Source organism: Aquarana catesbeiana, linkage group LG12 (genome assembly GCF_042186555.1).
Source record: "Aquarana catesbeiana isolate 2022-GZ linkage group LG12, ASM4218655v1, whole genome shotgun sequence".
NCBI lineage: Eukaryota > Metazoa > Chordata > Amphibia > Anura > Ranidae > Aquarana > Aquarana catesbeiana.
The window spans coordinates 222,986,881-223,009,228 of record NC_133335.1 but is presented as its reverse complement, the minus strand read 5'-3'; the positions used below and the strand labels follow the sequence as shown (position 1 = coordinate 223,009,228).

The 22,348-nt window shown below is 44.0% G+C and overlaps 1 protein-coding gene across 5 annotated transcripts in view; it reads left to right on the top strand.

Annotated features, from left to right (window-relative positions):
- The window catches only part of LOC141113572 (uncharacterized), a 119,055-nt gene that overhangs the window by 9,457 nt on the left and 87,250 nt on the right, over positions 1 to 22,348 (top strand). For 2 of the 5 annotated variants that reach the window (XM_073606758.1, XM_073606757.1), the window contains exons 3-12: positions 7 to 129; positions 1,989 to 2,111; positions 3,578 to 3,700; positions 4,757 to 4,876; positions 5,333 to 5,455; positions 5,764 to 6,237; positions 6,668 to 7,147; positions 7,535 to 8,014; positions 8,385 to 8,861; positions 9,361 to 9,777. In XM_073606758.1, coding sequence (XP_073462859.1) covers positions 7 to 129; positions 1,989 to 2,111; positions 3,578 to 3,700; positions 4,757 to 4,876; positions 5,333 to 5,455; positions 5,764 to 6,237; positions 6,668 to 7,147; positions 7,535 to 8,014; positions 8,385 to 8,861; positions 9,361 to 9,777 — 2,940 coding nt within the window. The remainder of the gene's footprint in view (positions 1 to 6; positions 130 to 1,988; positions 2,112 to 3,577; positions 3,701 to 4,756; positions 4,877 to 5,332; positions 5,456 to 5,763; positions 6,238 to 6,667; positions 7,148 to 7,534; positions 8,015 to 8,384; positions 8,862 to 9,360; positions 9,778 to 22,348) is intronic. The other 3 variants (XM_073606760.1, XM_073606759.1, XM_073606762.1) reach the window with 3 other exon arrangements.

Here is a 22,348-nt window from a genome sequence, read left to right as displayed (position 1 = left end):
CTACAGGTGATCAAGTCTGGACCCCCTGCACCCAATTCCTGGCAGCCAGACCTCCAAGGCAAGATGGACCAGCTGTCCATCCAACAGAGCCATATGGCAGGGGCTAAAAGAGACTCATCCCCAGAAAAGGTAGGTGAACAGCTGTATGATATTTGTGGCCTTCTGTACTGACCTATGATTATTAACCTCTTCTCTGTACTCAAGAGTGCTTGGTGACCTGTTCTTCATGCTTACCAGGGATTGGTGACCTATTCTCTTTACTGACCTGGAATTGGTGATTTGTAACCAGTGACTTGTTATCTGTACTAAGCTGTGATTGATGACCTGTTATCTCTACTGACCTGTGTGCTGACCAACGAGCACTAGCATTTGGCGACCTACCTAGGATTGCTAACCTGTTCTCTGTACTGACCTGAGATTGGTGGCCTGTTCTCTGTATTGACCTGAGATTGGTGGCCTGTTCTCTGTACTGACCCGGGATTGGTGGCCTGTTCTCTGTACTAACCCGGGATTGGTGGCCTGTTCTCTGTACTAACCCGAGATTGGTGGCCTGTTCTCTGTACTAACCCGGGATTGGTGGCCTGTTCTCTGTACTAACATGGGATTGGTGGCCTATTCCCTGTACTAACCCGGGATTGGTGGCCTGTACTCTGTACTGACCTGGGATTAGTGACCTTTTCTCTGTACTGACCTGGGATTGGTGGACTGTTCTCTGTACTGACCTGGGATTGGTGGCCTGTTCTCTGTACTGACCTGAGATTTGTGGCCTGTTCTCTGTATTGACCTGGGATTGGTGGCCTGTTCTCTCTACTAACCCGGGATTGGTGGTCTGTTCTCTGTACTAACCTGGGATTGGTGGCCTGTTCGCTGTACTAACCCGGGATTGGTGGCCTGTACTTTGTACTGACCTGGGATTAGTGACCTTTTCTCGGTACTGACCTGGGATTGGTGGCCTGTTCTCTGTACTGACCTGGGATTGGCGGCCTGTTCTTTGTACTGACCTGGGATTGGTGACCTGTTATTTGTACTGACCTGGGATTGGTGACCTGTCCTCTGTACTGACCCGGGATTGGTGGCATGTTCTCTGTACTAACCCAGGATTGGTGACCTGTTCTCTGTACTGACCTGGGATTGGGGGATCCATTCTCTGTATTGGTCTGGGTTTGGTAACTTATTCTCCATCATGAGCCAGGAAAAGTACTAACTGGCAATTAGACTGAAACAGAACATGTAATGGTTTGCAGAACTGTCCTTTGTATGTAATGAGCACTAGTGTCAGATGTGCCAGGACTACAAGTTTCTACCAGCCAGAGCCGGTGTTAGGTTCACACTTATGCAAGTTGCTGTTGATGCAGTTTCCCGTAAAGCTGCACAATTAATTGTTAAAAAATCGTGATCTCGATTCACCCCCTCTGACGATCTGTCCTGCTGAGTTTGCGGATTCTTTCATATAAACAAGTGGAGAGATTATTTGCTTACTCAGCTGTCAAAAGAAAGCATCAGGGCAGTCTGCCAAGTTTAGAACTTGAAACTTTGTAACTAACTTCCCTCTTAGATCAAAGGAATAAACTTCTCTGTGTAAACAAATAACCACAACGTGTAAATGCAGGAAGTTTAACCACTAGTTTCCCGATGCATTTTTTGTTTTTTCACCCCTGTTATTGATGCATTTTTAATGTGTTTTGCATTTTTTGGAGGCGTCTTTTGTCATGCAGGAAAAAACGGCAAAAATGCAGCAGAAATGTATTAAAAACACAAGTGTTGCATTTTTTGATGCGTTTCCATTGAAGTCTATGGAACCAAAAATGCATCTTCCTTTTCTGCAGCACTGGAAAACGCAATGCCAATCTCCAATATGCTGGGTCTACTAAGAACTACATTCCACAATTCCAAAAAGATTCTGGACCCTCTAAAATCTATTTAGTTATATGCGTCCTCCTGAATTTCAACCCAATATAAGGTCATCCCAATCTCTAAATGATCTACAGGTGATCAAGTCTGGACCCCCTGCACCCAATCCCTGGCAGCCAGACCTCCAAGGCAAGATGGACCAGCTGTCAATCCAACAGAGCCATATGGCAGGGGCTAAAAGAGACTCATCCCCAGAAAAGGTAGGTGAACAGCTGATGATATTTGTGGCCTTCTGTACTGACCTATGATTAATATCCTCTTCTCTGTACTCAAGAGTGCTTGGTGACCTGTTCTCTGTATTGACCTGGGATTAATGACCTGCTCTGGTTTCATAGACTCATGGATGGGATCCCTGTCCTATGTTTGGTATTCATCTGATATAAGCCTATTGCTTTTTTAATATTATCTTCTATACCTACATAGTTATTTCTGGTTATTCATTAAGTATTTAGTGATACTAATGAGGGGTGTATGTTTGAATGTGGTGGCCATCTGAGTCTTTAGGCAACGTTGTCTAATTTTAGTGAATATGGTGGAGGTATGTTTAATTTTGTGATAAGTTGAAATTAGTGTTAAGCAGGGGCGTTGCTAGGGGGTGGCTTTTGGGGCTATAGCCCCGAATCTGAGGCCAATAGCCCCGAGTCTCTGCAGGGGTGCCCAAGGGGAGGGGAGGCTCTCTGGGGACCCTTATGTAAGTGGGGGGGCTCTCTGGGGACCCTGATTTTAAGGCCTAGGCTCTCTAGGGACCCTAATGTAAGGGGGCCTCTCTGGGAACCCTGATGTAAGTGGGGGGGCCCCTTTGGGTACCCTGATGGAAGGGGGAGGCTCTCTGAGGACTCCGATGTAAGAAGGAGGCTCTCTGGGGACCCTGATGTAAGGTGATGTAAGGGGGGGCTCTCTGGGGACCCTGATGTAAGCAGGGGGCTCTCTGGGGATATATATACACCCACACGTATATTACTGTATATACAAGTGTATGCCCGCCCAAGCGTATGACTTTCTTTACTACGCTGCTATGGGCTCTAGCCCCAGATCTTTTGTAGACCTAGCAACGCCCCTGGTGTTAAGTGAATTTTGTAATAAATACTTTATACATTTATTGAACTCATTTGCCGGTTCCTCTCTGAAGAATTGCTTTGGGAATCTTCTTGATTTCCCTTCCTTTTTTTGTATACCTGTGATTTGTGATCTGTTATCTGTACTGACCTGTGTTGGTGATCTGTTCTCTGTACCAACCTTTGTGATGACTATTGAACACTAATGTCAAGTGTGCCAGGACTACAAGTCGAATTCTTTCTGTATTCAAACAAAATATGTCAAAGTCCTTTCACCCTTGTCCCACCGGGATGCTCCCAGCTAGTTCAGAGGAGATGATGGGCAATCTTGGTGTGGAACATAACTACAAATTCCTGCCAACCAGGGTTGGTGTTAATGCCAATCTCCAGCGTTTCAGCATTGCGCAGGGTGCTGGCACACATTGTCTCTGTGACATATCTGTAATAAGGGAGGATCTGCCTGAAGGGAAAACTTTAATAGGGACATGGGACATATGCTGGGTCCCACAATTCCGAAAAATATTCTGGACCCTCTAAAAAAGATTAGCTATATGTGTTCCCCTGAATTTTAACCCATTAGCAGGCCATCCAAATCTTTAAATGATCTACAGGTGATCACATGTGAACCCCCTGTACCCAATCCCCGGCAGCCAGACGTCCAAGGCAAAATGGAGCAGCTGTCCATTCAAGAAAGCCATATGGCTGGGGCTAAGAGAGACTTATCTCCAGAAAAGGTAGGAGAACAATTGTATGATGTTTGTGACTTCCTGTGCTTACTTATTATTAACATCCTGTTCTTTGTACTTACCTATGATTGGTGACCTGTTATCTTTACTGACCTGTGATTGGTGACCTGCTATCTATACTCAGCTGTGATTGGTGACCTGCTATCTATACTCACTTGTGATTGGTGACCTATTCTTTGTGCTTACCTGGGATTGGTGATCTCTTCTTTGTACTGACCTGGGATTGATGGCCTGTTATCTGTACTGACCAATGAGTGCTAGTGTCAGGTGTGCCAGGACTACTAGTCAAATTCTTTCTATATTCCAGCAAAATATGTCCTGTCATCCTTTTCCCAGAATTACACTGGGATGCTTTGGCCGGGTTCATAGGAGATGGTGGACATTCCCAATACGGGAATGCGGTTTATGCATAAGGTTTCTGTTCTTTGTTCTTACCTGGGATTGGTTACCTGTTATCTTTACTTCCCTGTGATTGGTGACCTGTTTTATCTATACTCTCCTGTGATTGGTGACTTATTCTCTGTGCTTACCTGGGATTGGTGATCTCTTCTCTGTACTGACTTGAGATTGGTGAGTTGTTCTCTGAACCAAATTGTTTACTGACCAATGAGCTGTAGTGTCAGGTGTGCCAGGACTACTAGTCAAATTCTTTCTATATTTCAGCAAAATATGCCAGTCCTGTTGCCCTTTTCCCAGAATTACACTGGGATTATTTGGGCTGGTCCATAGGAAATGATGGGCACTCCCAATTAAGAGTATAACTACAAACTTCTGCCAGCCAGAGCTGGTATTAATGCTATTCTCCAGCGTTTCAGCATTACACTGGGTCCTGGCGCACATTCTCTTTATGATATATCTGTAATAAGGGAGGATATGGCTGAATTAAAATTCTTACTGGATAAAAGGAACACTGGACATGCGCTTGGTTCACTCAGGACTTTCCATAATCCCAAAAAATTGTAGGCCCTCTAAAATGTATGAGTTATGTTTCCCCATTAATTTCAACCCAGTATAAGGCCATCACAATCTCTAAATGATCTACAGGTGATGAAGTCTGAACCCCATGTACCCAATCTTCAGCACCAAGACATTCAAGACAAACTAGGACAGCTGTTCATCCAAGAGAGTCATAAGGCTGGAGCTAAGGGAGAATCTGCAAAAAAGGTAGGTGAACATCCTGCATGATACTTGTGACCTCCTGTAAATACCTGGGATTGGTGACCTGTTCTCTGTAAGTACCAGGTAAGTACCTGAGATTGGTGACCCCTTTGTTGATCTGTTATCTGTACTGACCCGGGATTGATGACCTGGGACCTGTTCTTTGTATTGACCTGTGTGTTGACCAGTTAGCATTAGTGGCAGGTGTGCTGCCTGTGACCTATAAGTGTAAGTGCTTTCTACATTCCAGCAAAGTATGTCAGAGTCCTGTCACCCTTTTCCCCGAATTACACTGGGATGCTTTGGGCTGATTCAGAGGAGATGAGAGCCTTGGTGGACATTTGCTGGGTTTACTCATTGCACAATTCCAAAAAGATTCTGGACCTTCTAAAACATATTAGCTACATGTGTCCTTCCTGAATTGCAACCCAGTATTAGGCCTTTACACTCTCTGATCTACAGGTGATCAAGTCTGAGTCACATGTACCCAATCCCTGCCAGCCAGATATCCGAAGTAAGATGGAGCCACCATCCATCCAAGAAAGCCATTTGGCTGGAGCTAAGGGAGATTTGCTTTTAGAAAAGGTAGGTGAACGACTAATACTTGTGACCTCCTGTTTATACCTGGGATTGGTGACCTGTTTTTTTGTGCTTAGCTTGGGTTGGTGACCCCTTTCTCTGTACTTACCCGGGATTGGTGACTTGTTCTCTGGACTGACATGGGATTGCTGACTTGTGCTGACCTGGAATTGGTGACCTGTTCTCTTTACATGCTTGGGATTGCTGACCTATTCTCTCTCTACTGATGTGGGATTGGAGACCTGTTCTGGGATTGCAAGTCCAAACCTTCCTACATTCAAGCAAAATATCAAAGTTTGTCACCCTTTTCCCAGAATTACAGTGGGGTGTCCCAAGCCAGTTCAGAGAAGACGAAGGATGTTCCCAGTACGGAATATAGCTGCAATATTCAGCCAGCCAAAGCCGGCGCTAATGCCAATCCTCAACGTTTTAGCATCATACTGTGTACTGAAACACATTCTCTTTTTGACGTGCCTGTAGTAAAGGTGGATCCAGCTGAACGAAAACCTTTACTGGATAAAGGAGACATTGGACATACACTGGGTCCACTCAGAACATTCCACAATTCCAAAAAGATTCTGGACCCTCTAAAACGTATTAGCTATATGTTTCCCCCTGAATTTCAACCCAGTATCAAGCCTTCCCAGTCTCTAAATGATCTACGGGAGATCAAGTTTGAGCCCCTTGTGCGCAGTCCCTGCCAGACAGACGTCCGAAGTAAGATGGAGCCGCCATCCATCCAAGTGAGCCATGTGGCTGAAGCTAAGGGAGATTCACCTCCAAAAAAGGTAGGTGAACAATTGTATGATACTTGTGATCTTGACCTGTTCTCTGTGCTTACCCGTGATTGGTGACTTGTGCTCTGTACTGACCTGTGATTAATAACCTGTTCTGTGTACTTACCTGTGATTGGTGATTTGGGCTCTGTACTGAACCGGAATTGGTGACCTGTTATCTTTACACATACCTGTCATTGGTGACCTGTTTTCTGTACTGATCGGTGATTGGTGACCTGTTTTCTTTGGTGACCTGTTTTCTTTGGTGACCTGTTTTCTTTGGTGACCTGTTTTCTTTGGTGACCTGTTTTCTTTGGTGACCTGTTCTCTGTACAGACCCATGTAGTGATCAGTGAGCACTAATAACAAGTGTGCTAGGACTGCAAGTCCAAAGCTCCTTACATTCCAGCAAAATATCAAAGTTCTGTCACCCTTTTCCCAGGATTACAGTGTGATGTCCCAAGCCAGTTCAGAGAAGACAAAGGATGTTCCCAGTCCGGAATGTACCGGTAGCTACAATATTTTGCCAGCCAAAGCCGGTGCTAATGCCAATCTCCAGCATTTTATCATCGCACCAAGTGCTGACACACTTTCTCATTCTGATATATCTGTAGTAAAAGAGGATCCAGCTAAACAAAAACCCTTACTGGATAAAGGAGACATTGGACACACGCTTGGTCCACTCAGAACATTCCATAATTCTAAAAAGATTCTGGACCCTCTAAAACGCATTAGCTATATGTTTCCCTCTGAATTTCAACTCAGTATCAAGGCTTCCCAGTCTCTAAATGATCTACGGGAGATCAAGTTTGAGCCCCTTGTGCGCAGTCCCTGCCAGACGGACGTCCGAAGTAAGATGGAGCCGCCATCCATCCAAGTGAGCCATGTGGCTGGAGCTAAGGGAGATTCACCTCCAAAAAAGGTAGGTGAACAATTGTATGATACTTGTGATCTCCTATACCTTACCTGTTCTCTGTGCTTACCCGTGATTGGTGACTTGTGCTCTGTACTGACCTGTGATTAATAACCTGTTCTGTGTACTTACCTGTGATTGGTGATTTGGGCTCTGTACTGAACCGGAATTGGTGACCTGTTATCTTTACACATACCTGTCATTGGTGACCTGTTTTCTGTACTGATCGGTGATTGGTGACCTGTTTTCTTTGGTGACCTGTTTTCTTTGGTGACCTGTTCTCTGTACAGACCCATGTAGTGATCAGTGAGCACTAATAACAAGTGTGCTAGGACTGCAAGTCCAAAGCTCCTTACATTCCAGCAAAATATCAAAGTTCTGTCACCCTTTTCCCAGGAGTACAGTGTGATGTCCCAAGCCAGTTTAGAGAAGACAAAGGATGTTCCCAGTACGGAATATACCGGTAGCTACAATATTTTGCCAGCCAAAGCCGGTGCTAATGCCAATCTCCAGCATTTTATCATCGCACCAAGTGCTGACACGCATTCTCGTTCTGATATATCTGTAGTAAAAGAGGATCCAGCTAAACAAAAACCCTTACTGGATAAAGGAGACATTGGACACACGCTTGGTCCACTCAGAACATTCCATAATGCCAAAAAGATTCTGGACCCTCTAAAACGTATTAGCTATATGTTTCCCTCTGAATTTCAACCCAGTATCAAGGCTTCCCAGTCTCTAAATGATCTACGGGAGATCAAGTTTGAGCCCCTTGTGCGCAGTCCCTGCCAGACAGACGTCCGAAGTAAGATGGAGCCGCCATCCATCCAAGTGAGCCATGTGGCTGAAGCTAAGGGAGATTCACCTCCAAAAAAGGTAGGTGAACAATTGTATGATACTTGTGATCTCCTATATCTTACCTGTTCTCTGTGCTTACGCGTGATTGGTGACTTGTGCTCTGTACTGACCTGTGATTAATAACCTGTTCTGTGTACTTACCTATGATTGGTGATTTGGGCTCTGTACTGAACCGGAATTGGTGACCTGTTATCTTTACACATACCTGTCATTGGTGACCTGTTTTCTGTACTGATCGGTGATTGGTGACCTGTTTTCTTTGGTGACCTGTTCTCTGTACAGACCCATGTAGTGATCAGTGAGCACTAATAACAAGTGTGCTAGGACTGCAAGTCCAAAGCTCCTTACATTCCAGCAAAATATCAAAGTTCTGTCACCCTTTTCCCAGGATTACAGTGTGATGTCCCAAGCCAGTTCAGAGAAGACAAAGGATGTTCCCAGTACGGAATATACCGGTAGCTACAATATTTTGCCAGCCAAAGCCGGTGCTAATGCCAATCTCCAGCATTTTATCATCGCACCAAGTGCTGACACGCATTCTCATTCTGATATATCTGTAGTAAAAGAGGATCCAGCTAAACAAAAACCCTTACTGGATAAAGGAGACATTGGACAGACGCTTGGTCCACTCAGAACATTCCATAATTCCAAAAAGATTCTGGACCCTCTAAAACGCATTAGCTATATGTGTCCCCCTGAATTTCAACCCAGTATCAAGCCTTCCCAGTCCCTGAATGATCTGCAGGAGATCAAGTCTGAGCCCCTTGTACCCAATCCCACCCAGCTGGACATAGTAAAGATGGAGCTGCCAAGCTTTCAAAAGAGCCATGTGGCTGGAGCTAAGGGAGATGCACCTCCAGAAAAGGTAGGTGAACAATTGTATATTTGTGATCTCCTTTACCTACCTGGGATTGGTGATGTATTATCTGTGCTTACCTGGGATTGGTGACATGTTCTCTGTACTGGCCTGTGATTAATATCCTGTTTGGTGTACTTATCTGTGATTGGTGATTTGGGCTCTGTACTGACTCGGGATTGGTGACCTGTTATCTGTACATACCTGTCATTGGTGACCTGTTTTCTGTACCTACATGGGATTGGTGACATGTTCTCTGTGCTTACTAGGAACCAGTGATTTGTGCTCTGTGGTGACCTGTTATCTGTACTCGCCTGTAATTATTACCCTGTTATTTATACTGACCTGGGATTGGTGATTGGTGATCTATTATCTGTACTGACCTGGACCTGGAGACCTATTCATAGTACAAACCATGTACTGACCATTGAGCACTAGTAACAAGTGTGCCAAGTCCAAACCTTCCTACATTTCCGCAAAATATCAAAGTTCTCTCACTTTTTCCCAGAATTACAGTGGGATGTCCCAAGCCAGTTCGGAGAAGATGATGGACGTTCCCAGTACGGAATACAAATACAATACTCTACCAGCCAAAACCGGGACTAATGCCAATGTCCAGCGTTTCAGCATCGCACAGGTTGCTGACACACATTCTCTTCCTGAAATATCTGTAATAAGGGAGGATCTGGCTAAACAAAAACCCTTACTGGACAAAAGAGACCCTCTAAAACGTATTAGCTGTGTGTTTCCCCCTGAATTCCAACCCAGTTTCAAGCTTTCCAAGTCTCTAAATGATCTACAGGAGATCAAGCCTGAGCCCCCTGTACCCAATCCCCGCTGGCTGGATGTCCGAAGCGAGAAAGAGCCACCATCCAACCAAGAGAGCCATGTGGCTGGAGCCAAGGAAAACTCCTCTATAGAAAAGGTAGGTGAACTGTATGATACTTGTGACCTGGGATTGTTGACTTGTGCTCTGTACTTACCTGGGGTTGTTGACTTGTGCTCTGTACTTACCTGGGAATGGTGATCTGTTGACTGTACTGACCGGTGATTCATGTTCTATCATTTGTACATACATGTGATTGGTGACCTGTTATGTGTACTGGTTTGGAATTGGTGATCTGTTATCTATACAAGCCTGTGATTGGTGACTTATGTTCTGTACTGACCTGGGATTGGTGATTAGACATGTGCACTGCCGAGAAAAATTTCCGTTTCATTCGATTTTTTTTTCGCTTTTCAGGTCATTTGTTATGATCGAAATTCGTTATTGCGAATAACTGGGAAAATCGAAAATCCAAAAATAAGAACGGAAATTAGAAAGAACGAAAATCCGAAGATTCGAAAATCCGAAATAACTAACAAGTAATTAACTACAGTGGAACCTCGGTTGGCGAGTAACGCAGTTAACGAGCTTTTCGTAAACCGAGCACTGTATTTCTAAAAATCCTAACTCGGTCTGCGAGTGTTGTCTCGCAAAATGAGCAGGATTCAGGCCAAATGCGGTGTGCGGTACCGCTTTTGGCCTGAGGTGGAGGGTGCCGGAGCCGAGCCGAAAGTCGCCGTTTGGAAATGTACGGAAAGGGCCCGAGGACAGTTCGGCTGACCTCGGCAAACCTCAGAAAGGCTTGTGAATGGAGTCTTTCCGAGGTTTGCAGAGGTCAGCCGAAGTGTCCCTCTGGCCTTTTCGGCCGTTTCCGAGGCTCTCCGGCGCCCCCCGCCTCTGGCCGCATGCGGTATTGCATCCCATTGAAGTCAATGCGGAACAAATTATTTCAGTTTCCATTGACTTCAATGGGAAAACTCGCTTTGATATGCGAGTACATTAGATTACGAGCATACTCCTGGAACGGATTATGCTCGTAATCCGAGGTTCCACTGTATTGACGTAACAAATACGAATTTGTCCAAAGTTACGAACTATCCAAAATAACGAATGCCACATTTAAACGAATTGAATGTAACAAATTAACAATAATAAATAATAACAATTTATAGAAAGTTTTTAATATTATTTATTATTATTAATTCATTACGTTTCATTTGTTTAGATGCGGCATTCGTTATTTTGGATAATTTGTAACTTCTTATTAGTTACGTTCACAGCCAAATTTCGAAAGGAAATTCCAATACCTATAATTTAATAGTTATTAGTTAGTTATTATTTTGGATTTTCATTCTTATTTTTGGATTTTCATTCTTATTTTTGAATTTTCCGATTTTCCGAATTTCTATTTACTAGTTGCACATGTCTATTGGTGGTCTGTTCTCTGTACTGACCTATGATCATGGCCTGTTCTCTATACTGACCAGGGAATGGTGATCCATTCTCTGTACTGACCTGGGATCGGTGGCCTGTTCTCTATATTGACCAGGGATTGGTGACCAACAATGAGTAAAAGCCATAGGTATTGATCCAGATAACCTTTATATTCATCATTATAAAAGAGGTTATTAGGAGTTGACAGCCAAAGGGGTTTGAGGGTTATGCACAAATCCCTCTTCATCGGTGCTAAAAATTCTGAACGGTTGAACTTGACAGCTAGAAACTGACGTCTAAAAACATCCATTTAGCCACGTTTACATGCCGTGTTTAGCCGCGTTTAGCTGTGTTTGCGTCTAAAAGCGTTTAAAAAAAATATATTTTTTTTTTTTTGGTTAAAATGAAAAACGTCTGTAAACGAAAAGCTGCTAAATGAGAGTTACCACGTTTAGAAGCATTTACAGGCGTTTCAAATGCCTCTGAACATCCATCCTGAACGCATTTTTTTTGCTTTCCAAAAATATGCTTCCAAACTCAACTGCCTAGAAACTACTAGAAACGACCCTGTGTACATGTACTGATAAGATAACATAGAGGAGAGTTCAGGGGCATCTGAAAAAAAATGCCCAACTGCTCCTAAACGTCGTCCGTTTACCAGCAGCAGTGTACATGAGGCCAAAGAACTGGAAGGAGAGAGCCTGATGAGCTGGTCGGTACACTGGGAAGACTCAGTTCTGGCAGGACAGCATTGCCTAGAAGACGTCTTGATGCTCTCCCACCACTCGGCTACTCAGCCAAGTTCTTCCTTAACCACTTAAGGCCCGAGACTTTTTTTTTTAGATTTGTTGTTTACAAGTTAAAAACAGGTTTTTTTTGCTAGAAAATTACTTAGAACCCCCAAACATTATACATTTTTTTTCTAACACCCTAGAGAATAAAATGGCGGTCGTTGCAATACTTTCTGTCACACCGTATTTGCGCAGCGGTCTTACAAAATACACTTTTTTGAATTAAAAAATAAGAAAAGTTAGCCCAATTTTTTTTATATTGTGAAAGATATTACGCCGAGTAAATTTGATACCCAACATTTCACGCTTCAAAATTGCGCCCGCTCGTGAAATGGCGACAAACTTTTACCCTTAAAATTCTCCATAAGCGACATTTAAAAAAGTCTACAGGTTGCATGTTTTGCGTTACAGAGGGAGGTCTAGGGCAAGAATTATTATTATAAAACGGTTTGAACACCGTTTTCATATGTGGGCGCTACTCACGTATGCGTTCGCTTCTGCACGTGAGCTTGTGCGAAATTGTGTCACTTTTATTAAAAAAAAAGCATGACAGGACCTCTTAAATATGAGATCTGGGGTCAAAATGACCTCAGATCTCATATTTACACTAAAACGTAATAATAAAAAAAATTGTCATTTAAAAAAAAATGAAAAAAAAAATGTCCCTTTAAGAGCTATGGGCGGAAGGGACATTTTGATGTCGCTTCCGCCCTGCAGTGTCATGGAGACGGGTGGGGGCCATCTTCCCCTCACTTGTCTCCAGGCACAGCCACGGGAAGGATCCGATTGCCTCCGGTAAGCGTCGGAGGGCACTGGATTGCGGCGGGGGGGGGGGCCCTCTCCCGCCGGCGATAAAAGTGGTCTTGCGGCGAATCTTCCGCAGGAACCACTTTTATCTTGTACTGGACCACCGACCGAACACGGGGATACCGGGGTTATGGCAGCTGTTGCCATAACAACGATATCCGTCCTCAAAGTGAGGACGTACATCGGCGTGCGGCGGTCCGGAAGTGGTTTTTAATTAGCACCTGCATGCTGCAAACCCCCGGAGCCATGCAGCTGTTCTTCATTCCAGGACAGGATCTGCAGAGATCCTCTGTGTTCCAATCTCAGGCTCTCTCCTTCCAGTAACCCTGCTTTTCAGAGGGAATTTGACAGGCAGCCTGATTTAACCCCGCAACATGCGGTTGCGACATGGCCCCGTTGATCTTAATGGGTAAGTTTGACAAGTGAAGTCGCTTGTCAGTCTCTGCACCCCAAGTTAAAAATGCTGCAGCCACAAAGCAAAGCATCATGTGAACAGCCCCATACAGCTGTTATTTTACATTTTGGGTAGCTGATCTGGGGGTGTCTCAGCCACCTGTTTTACCATACCCCTGACCAACCATCTGAAAGAGACCTATTTCATGATCTATTTTGTACCCATTATTCCTAGTGCAGGTTGTTTGTACTTACGAACCTTCTCATGTCAAAAATTAATATTAAGCATAATTAAGTTCGGCCCTCCACAACAGTCCCAGTTTCTCATGTGGCCCTTTGGGAAAATAATTGCCTTACCCCTGGTGTAGGAGAACATGGCAGATCTAGCCTAGGCCTAGAATTTCATCACTAACAATCTATGTAGTGGGATGCTGTTAGGAAGTCACTGACGCTGGTGTTTAGTCACGTGGATGTCGGCACTCTCAGCCGACCATTCATGCAGAGAGTGCTCTTCCTTCCTTAAGGTCACCATGGTTTTGTTTTCCTTCTGAGGAATGACAGAAGTTCCTGCCATTCTTCGGGATAGACACGCTCATGGGAATTGCTCCAGCTGCATGAATAGGTCACCTCCAGTTGTATATTTAAAAAAAAAATGGCCTTGGTGTTATGTGATGTCAGTATCTTGCACATTTGCTACTAGTATTTTACTCACTCGACCGAATACATGAATGGTGGGGAAAATCTACATGGAGTCACACTTGACCCTGAGGGGTATCTCATAGTTTGAGGCAGAAGGTCACCTGGCTGATAGAGGTTGGATCCTGAGATGTTGCTCTGTGACCATCAGGAAATTATATTATAGGCACATTGGGGTTGATTTACTAAAACTGGAGATTTCAAAATCTGGTGCAGCTCTGCATAGAAACCAGTCAGCTTCCAGCTTAATTGGACAAGCTAAATTTAGACCCTGATGGCTACCATGCTCTAGGTTTTGTACTCTCCAGTTTTAGTAAATCAACCCCACTGTGTTGAAAAAGGGAACGCTCCCACCCTCCTGAAGAAGCGCTATGCGCGTAACATGTTGAGCCTTAGACTTCAACACCATCTTTATATATCAATTACATAGCTCTCTTCTGGAGTAAAATCAGCCCTATGATGGAATGATTGTTATCTCATCCTTGAATTGTTTGTTACTTCAATGAGCTATGTATGGATTATATTATTGTAACGGTATTTTTATGGATTGATTTTGTACAGATATTGTATCTGTTCTTCTTTAAAATAATATGTTTCATGTTTAATAAATTTTAGTTTTTAACTCTATATTGCTTGTTACCGTGCCTATAAAGTCCAAGCCCACAATGTCCCTTTTTTAGCACTTAATCCCGGGACGTGGCACTTAGTACCTTATATGTATCCACAGCACCACTCTGTGTTGATACAAAAATTCCTTAACCCCACTGTGTTAATTTTCTATATGGCAAGTGTTCTGTGTATATGTAAAAATACCACAGGAAGTTATCTGCATTCAACAGCAGCAGATACAATGTGGACCCTGTGGTTGGGGTTGTATGATTCTCCGCACTGTGACGTCATGATTCTCTCTCTCTGCATTGTATAATCGTGTAGAACAGATTAATGTAATGTGTTACTAAAGTCCACTCATTTTATGCAACTATGGGAATCCCTTTGTATTTCCATCAATTGTCAGCAGGTGGTGCTGATTGACTGCCTCTTCTGCCAGTATTGCTTTATCTCTCGGGTCTCTGGACTCGGCTGTGTCTGACATCATTGTGAATCATACCGTACATAGTATCTGTTGTTATCAGATATTATACATAGCTGTGGATAATTGGGATAATTGACATTACACACAATATTTATTTGGACATAATGGAATTTTTTTTTTTACAACAGTGTAATAACCCATGACAACCATTCATTTACATTTTGTAGGCAGATAAAGAGATATACAAAATATTATTACTACAACAGATTAGATACTTCAGCAGATAGATGACTGGATAGAGAGTGTCATACCAGATAGATGATGCCAGATTGGATAGAGGGCTCAAGACCGGCTAGATCATTTCAGACGTGAGACTGAAGAGAGGGTGCCAGACCAGTTGGATGATCCCAGACTGGATAGTATGTGACAGACCAGGTGTACAATCCCAGGCTGGAGATTGGATAGAGTGTACCAGGCCAGATAGATCTAAGATTGGATAGAGGGTGGCAGACCAGGTGGATAATCCCAGATAACAGATTGGATACAGGGTTTCAGACCTCAAATATGATCCTATACCTCAGACTAGATTGAGGGTGCCAAGCCAGATAAATAATGCCAGACTGGAGACTTGATAGGATGTGCCAGACCCGTAGGGATTGGCTCAGGTGTGTTCAGATCCTAGTCCCAACCCACCTGAGCAATCCCGCCAGGAAGCCGTCACTGCGCACCGCCAATCATAGGCAGTGAGGCACTTCCTGGCTCACAGGAGCAGTGAAGCTGCTTATGATTGGCAGTGTGCAGTGACGGCTTCCTGGTGGGATTGCTCAAGTGGGTTGGGACTAGGATTCAAACACGCCTGAGCCCATCCCTACAGACCAGATAGATAGTTCTATACTGGAGCCTGGATAATTGGTGCCAGGCCAAATGTATGATGTGAGACTGGAAAATGGATAGATGGTTTAAGACCAGATAGATCATCACAGACCGGAGACCTGGATAAAGAGTGCCAGACCAGATAGATCATCCTAGACTGGATAATGGATGACAGACCAAGTGGATAATCCCAGACTGGATTAAGTGTGCCAGGCCAGAAAGATCCCAGACTGGTTAGAGAGTGCCACACCCCGTAGACAATCCCAAACTGTAGACTGGATACATGGTTTAAGACCAGATAGATGATGTTAGACCTCCGGCTAGATAGAGGATGCTATGCCAGATATAATATCCTGTATAGATAGTTCCAGTGCAGAAAGGTGATCTCAGACTGGATACTGGAGAGAGGGGACCAGGCCAGATATACAGTGGGGAAAATAATTATTTGATCCCCTGCAGATTTTGTAAGTTTGCCCACTTACAAAGAAATGAAGGGTCTACAATTTTTATCATAGGGGTATTTTCAATTATAAAGACAGAAAATCAACCAAAAATACAGAAAAAACACATAATACAAATGTTATAAATTCAGTTGCAGTTCAGTGAGAGAAATAATTTGATCTCCTACCAACCAACAATAATTTTGGCTCCCACAGACTGGCTACAGTATGTGCTCATGTGGTACAAAGATTAGTCCTGTCAATTTAAGAAGGTGCTCCTAACTAGAGGTCGACCGATATATCGGCCGGCCGATATATCGGCCGATATTTGGCGTTATTTACTTAATCGGCATCGGCCGATTGTGCTGATAAAAAAGGCCGATTGTAACTTCAGCCGTGACTTGCAAATGACTTCTGTAATAGAAGTTAATGCAAGTTGCCTTAAGTTATCTGTGAAGTTTTCTTCTCTCCTCCTCTGGGCAGCCTGCCAAATCTGATAAGAAGATACATTTGTATCTTTCAGGTTCTTTTATCAATAGACTGAACTCCGTGGAGAAGTTTTCAGTTTAACCATTTAAAGACTAAATCTTTTCTGACACTTGTTGCTTACAAGTAAAAATCCTGTATTTTCTGCTAGAAAATCACTTAGAACCCCCAAACATTATATATATTTTTTTAGCAGAGACCCTAGGGAATAAAATGGTGGTTGTTGCAATATTTTATGTCACACGGTATTTGCGCAGCGGTCTTTCAAACGCAATTTAAAAAAAAAAAAATACAGTAATGAATTAAAAAAAAAACCTAAGCAGTAAAGTAAGCCCATTTTTTTTCGTCCAAAAGTTTTGATTACCTGTTTTTGTGTATTTAATATTTAAGATAGTTTTTTTTTTTTTCGTTTTCTAAATTATACATACAAGTGAACTGATTGGAGGTTTGTTTTGTTTAATGTTTAAATGAAAAAAAATTTCTGTATTACTTAAGGTTGCTTTCACACTGGAGCGGGCATGCGTTGATGGTAAAACGCTGCTAGTTTTAGCGGCGCTTTACCGTCATTTTAGAGGCGCTATTCGGCTGCTAGCGGGGCGCTTATAACCCAGCTAGCGGCCGAGGAAGGGGTTAAATGCGCCCCTGAAGCGCCGCTGCCAAAACGCTTTGCAGGCGCTTCGGCAGCGGTGCACATTCATTTCAATGGGCAGGAGTGGTGGAGGAGCGGTATTGCACCGCTCCAAAGATGCCGTTTGCAGGACTATTTTTTACATCCTGCCAGCGCATCGCCTCAGTGTGAAAGCACTCGGGATATCACACTGAGACTGCAGGGGAGCCATTTTACAGGCACTTTACAGGCGCTATTTTTAGCCCAAAAGCACCTGAAAAACGCCCCAGTGTGAAAGGGGTCTAACTGTTAGATTTTATGAGATGAAGGGAAAAAAGAAAAAAAAAAATCGGCCAAATATATCGGCCCAAAAAAATCGGCATCACATATCGGCCATCGGCCACCGCGATTTCTAAATATCGGCATCGGCATCGGCCAGAGAAAAACCCATATCGGTCGACCTCTACTCCTAACAACAACTCGTTATGTGTATAAAAGACACCTGTCCTCAGAATTTATTTCCTCCATTCAAACCTTACGATCATGAGCAAAGAGCTGTCAAAGAATGTCAGGAACAAGATTGTAGACCTGCACAAGGCTGAAATGGGCTACAAGACCATCAGCAAGAAGCTTGGTGAGAAGGAGACAACCGTTGGAGCGATTATTTGCAAATTGAAGAAATAGAAAATAACCATCAATCACCCTCAGTGTGGAGCTCCATGCAAGAATTCGCCTTATGAGGTAAGGATGATCATAAGAAAAGTGAGGGATCAGCCCAGAACTACAAGGGAGAAGCTTGTGAATGATCTCAAGGCAGTTGGGACCACAGTCACCAAACAAACCATTGGTAACACCATATGCCTTGGATTCAAATCCTGCAGCGCCCACAAAGTCCCCCTCCTCAAGAAGGCACACGTACAGGCCCATCTGAAATTTGCCAATGAACATCTAAATGATTTGGAGAAGGATTGGGAGAAAGTGCTGTGGTCAGATGAAACAAAAATTGAACTCTGGCATTTACACGATTTGCAGTGTTTGGAGGAAGAAAAATGCTGACTATGACCCTAAGAACACCATCCCTACAGTCAAGCACAGAGGTGGAAACGTGATGCGTTGGGGCTGTTTCTCTGCTAAAGGTACAGGCCGACTTTGCCGCATTGAAGGGCCTATGAACGGGGCCATGTATTGTAAAATCTTGGATTAGAACCTTCTTCCATCAGCCAGAACACTGAAGATGGGTAGTGGATGAGTCTTTTCAGCATGACAATGAGCCAAAACATCCCGCCAAGGCAACAAAGTAGTGGCTCAAGAAGAAGCACATTAAGGTCATAGAGTGGCCTAGCCTATAGAAAATGTATGGAGGGAGCTGAAACTTTGAATTGCCAAGAGACAGCCAAGAAACCTTTAAGGATTTAGAGAAGATCTGTAAAGAAGAGTGGACCAAAATCCCTTCTGAGATGTGTGCAAACTTGGTAACCAACTACAAGAGACTTCATACTCTCCACCAAGTACTAAGTCATGTTTTGCTTGAGGATCAAATACTTATTTTACTCACTGAACTGCAACTCACTTTCTAACAATTGTATCATGTGTTTTTTCTGGATTGGCAGTTGATATTCCGTCTCTATTATTAGATATTTAAAATACACCTATGATAAAAATTATAGACCCTTTACTTCTTTGTAAGTGGGCAAACTTACAAAATCTGCAGGGGAGCAAATTATTACTTTCCCTACTGTATAATTCCAGACTTTAGATTTGATAGAGGGTGCCAAACCAGACAGATAACCACAGACTGGAGACAGGATAGAGGGTGCCAGACCAGATAGATGTTCCCTAACTTTAGATAATATATAATGTGCCAGACCAGGTAGAACAGTGTTATAATAATTTTCACATCTGAGAGAACCCCTGCTAAAAATAACTATACCTAAAGCTCATAGCAGTGTAAGCATAATAAGTTGCATAAAGGTTTAAAATAATAAAAGTTGGAGCTTATTTAGTATATTTAACACCAAGGGCAAAAAAAATGTTCAGCACTGCTCTACACAATGACATTATCTTCACTATTATTCTTGAAATCAAATGAATTCAAATAACAGAAAAAAAATAAGACAGTAAAAATAATGGTGTCCCTTAACGTTAGTGGTCAGAATGGACCCCTCACATTAGTTATTTGCAGAGGTTTACCCCCTTGAGTTGGTGGCCTGTGTAGGTGAGAGATACATTTCCAATTGCTCAAGGAACCCCTAGTAACCTCAGGTGGAACACTAGGGTTCTACAGAACCCTGGTTAAAAAGGAAGAGATGGATGATCCTTGACCTCAGACTGGACAGATGGCACCAGACCAGATACCTTTGTGGTAAATTAGGTGCCTCGGCTTATATTCGGGTCAACTTATACTCAAGTATATATGGTAAATTATCAGAGACTGGAAACTGGACAGGGGGTGCCAGACCAGATAGAAGATCCCAAGATTGAATAGAGGATATCGGACCAGATAAAAGATCCCAGGCTTCAGACTGGGTGGAGCGTGATGACCTGATCACAAATTAGAATTCCAAGTTATACAGTATTGTGAAGTAAAATAGTGTGCACTGGAGTGTGTACAGCTTACTCGGCGCTCCTTGGGTAGAAACATTTCCATAGTGTATAGAAGGTGGGATTATGGGGGAGGTGGTGAATGGAGGCAAGAAAGGTTCAGACAACTCCTGCAGCTCCTCAGCTTAAACATTCCCATCTCAAGCAGGCACTCTTGCAAAGATCTAAGCTCAGGGGTGGTGTCGAACTCCCAGACCCTGCCTTATACTGTTTGGCGGTCCATATGACCAGTGTGGTCAATTGGTTTAGACACGCCTCTCAGAAACTTTGGGTATCTTTGGAAAAAGAATCGGTGACTACCCCCCTAGCCGTTCTTCCTTGGACAGGAGTCCACCACTCTTGAGTATTGCCTCCCCATTCCTTGATTGAATCCACCTTGATAGAACTTTCTACATATTACAAACTGGCAACAACTTCAAGCTTGGGATATGGGAAGGATCTCCAAAAGCAATATGCAAAAAACAGAGCAAGGGCCCTGGAGTTAGTAAAAACATATGCACAACAAGCTTATTAAAACAGCACACTTACATGTTAAAAACTTGATGTTCAGTAAGTAAGAACCAATACTGGCACCGCAAATATGATGGAGTACAACAGCCACAGGAAGCTAAGCCGTACATGTAGCAGGTAAGGACACTGTGAACACTATACACTGCTCTGGGAGCTGGCAGGCAAAACAGCAGTGTCAAGTGTCCACCACATGGTGTCCACCACATGGGAAAAATAACAGCTGTCAAGATCCAACAGTGATGTCGGGAGTGGACGAGCTGGATACACCAGTCTACGGGGGCCAGTGATGTCGTAAATGGGAGAGGCTGCTACTTGTTTCCGGGGCTCCGCCTCCTTTATCAAGCAGCCTACCTGATAAAGGGGGCAGAGCCCCAAAAAACACATAGCGGGATCACTGTTGGATCTTGACAGCTGCTGTTTCACCCATGCGGTGGAGGTCACCGCTGCTTTGCCTGCCCGCTCCCATAGTGTGGTCACTGTGTCCTTTTGTGCTGCATGTCCTGCTTGGCTTCCTGTGGCTGATATTACACAATAAAAGTGTAATATCCCTTTAAATTTTGTACCTGGGGGTGTCTATAGTACGCCTGTAAAGGGGCGCATGTTTCCCGTGTTTAGAACAGTCTGACAGCAAAATGACATTTCAAAGGGAAAAAAGTAATTTAAAACTTCTCGCGGCTATTAATGCATTGCCGGTCCGACAATACACATAGAAGTTCATTGATAAAAACGGCATGGGAATTCCCCACAGGGGAACCCCGAACCAAAGTTAAAAAAAAAAAAAAATGATGTGGGGTGTCCCCCTACATTTCATACCAGGCCCTTCAGGTCTGGTATGGATATTAAGGGGAACCCCGGCCAAAATGTAAAAAAAAAATGACGTGGGGGGGTCCCCCTAAATTCCATACCAGGCCCTTCAGGTCTGGTATGGATATTAAGGGAAACCCCGTGCCAAAATAAAAAAAAAAAAATGGCGTGGGGTCCCCCCAAAAATCCATACCAGACCCTTATCCGAGCATGCAACCTGGCAGGCCGCAGGAAAAGAGGGGGGAGAGAGCGGCCCCCCCTCCTGAACCGTACCAGGCCACATGCCCTCAACATTGGAAGGGTGCTTTGGGGTAGCCCCCCAAAACACCTTATCCCCATGTTGATGAGGACAAGGGCCTCATCCCCTAAACCCTGGCCGGTGGTTGTGGGGGTCTGCGGGCGGGGGGCTTATCGGAATCTGGAAACCCCCTTTAACAAGGGGACCCCCAGATCCCGGCCTTCCCCCCCTGTGTGAAATGGTAAGGGGGTACAAAAGTACCCCTACCATTTCACTAAAAAACTGTCAAAAATGTTAAAAATGACAAGAGACAGTTTTTGACAATTCCTTTATTTAAATGCTTCTTCTTTCTTCTATCTTCTATCTTCCTTCATCTTCTTCTTCTTCTGGTTCTTCCTCCGGTGTTCTCATCCAGATGAAGAGAAGAAGATGAAGAGAAGAGCGGAGCGGCCCAAGGAGAAGAAGGGAAAAAGACGCTGCGGAGGAGATGCTGGACGAGAACACTGGAGGAAGAACCGGAAGTACCAGAAGAACCAGAAGAAGTAGAAGAAAGAAGAAGCATTTAAATAAAGGAATTGTCAAAAACTGTCTCTTGTCATTTTTAACATTTTTGACAGTTTTTTAGTGAAATGGTAGGGGTACTTTTGTACCCCCTTACCATTTCACACAGGGGGGGAAGGCCGGGATCTGGGGGTCCCCTTGTTAAAGGGGGTTTCCAGATTCCGATAAGCCCCCCGCCCGCAGACCCCCACAACCACCGGCCAGGGTTGTGGGGATGAGGCCCTTGTCCTCATCAACATGGGGACAAGGTGTTTTGGGGGGCTACCCCAAAGCACCCTCCCAATGTTGAGGGCATGTGGCCTGGTACGGTTCAGGAGGGGGGGGCCACTCTCTCGTCCCCTCCCTCTTTTCCTGCGGCCTGCCAGGTTGCATGCTCAGATAAGGGTCTGGTATGGA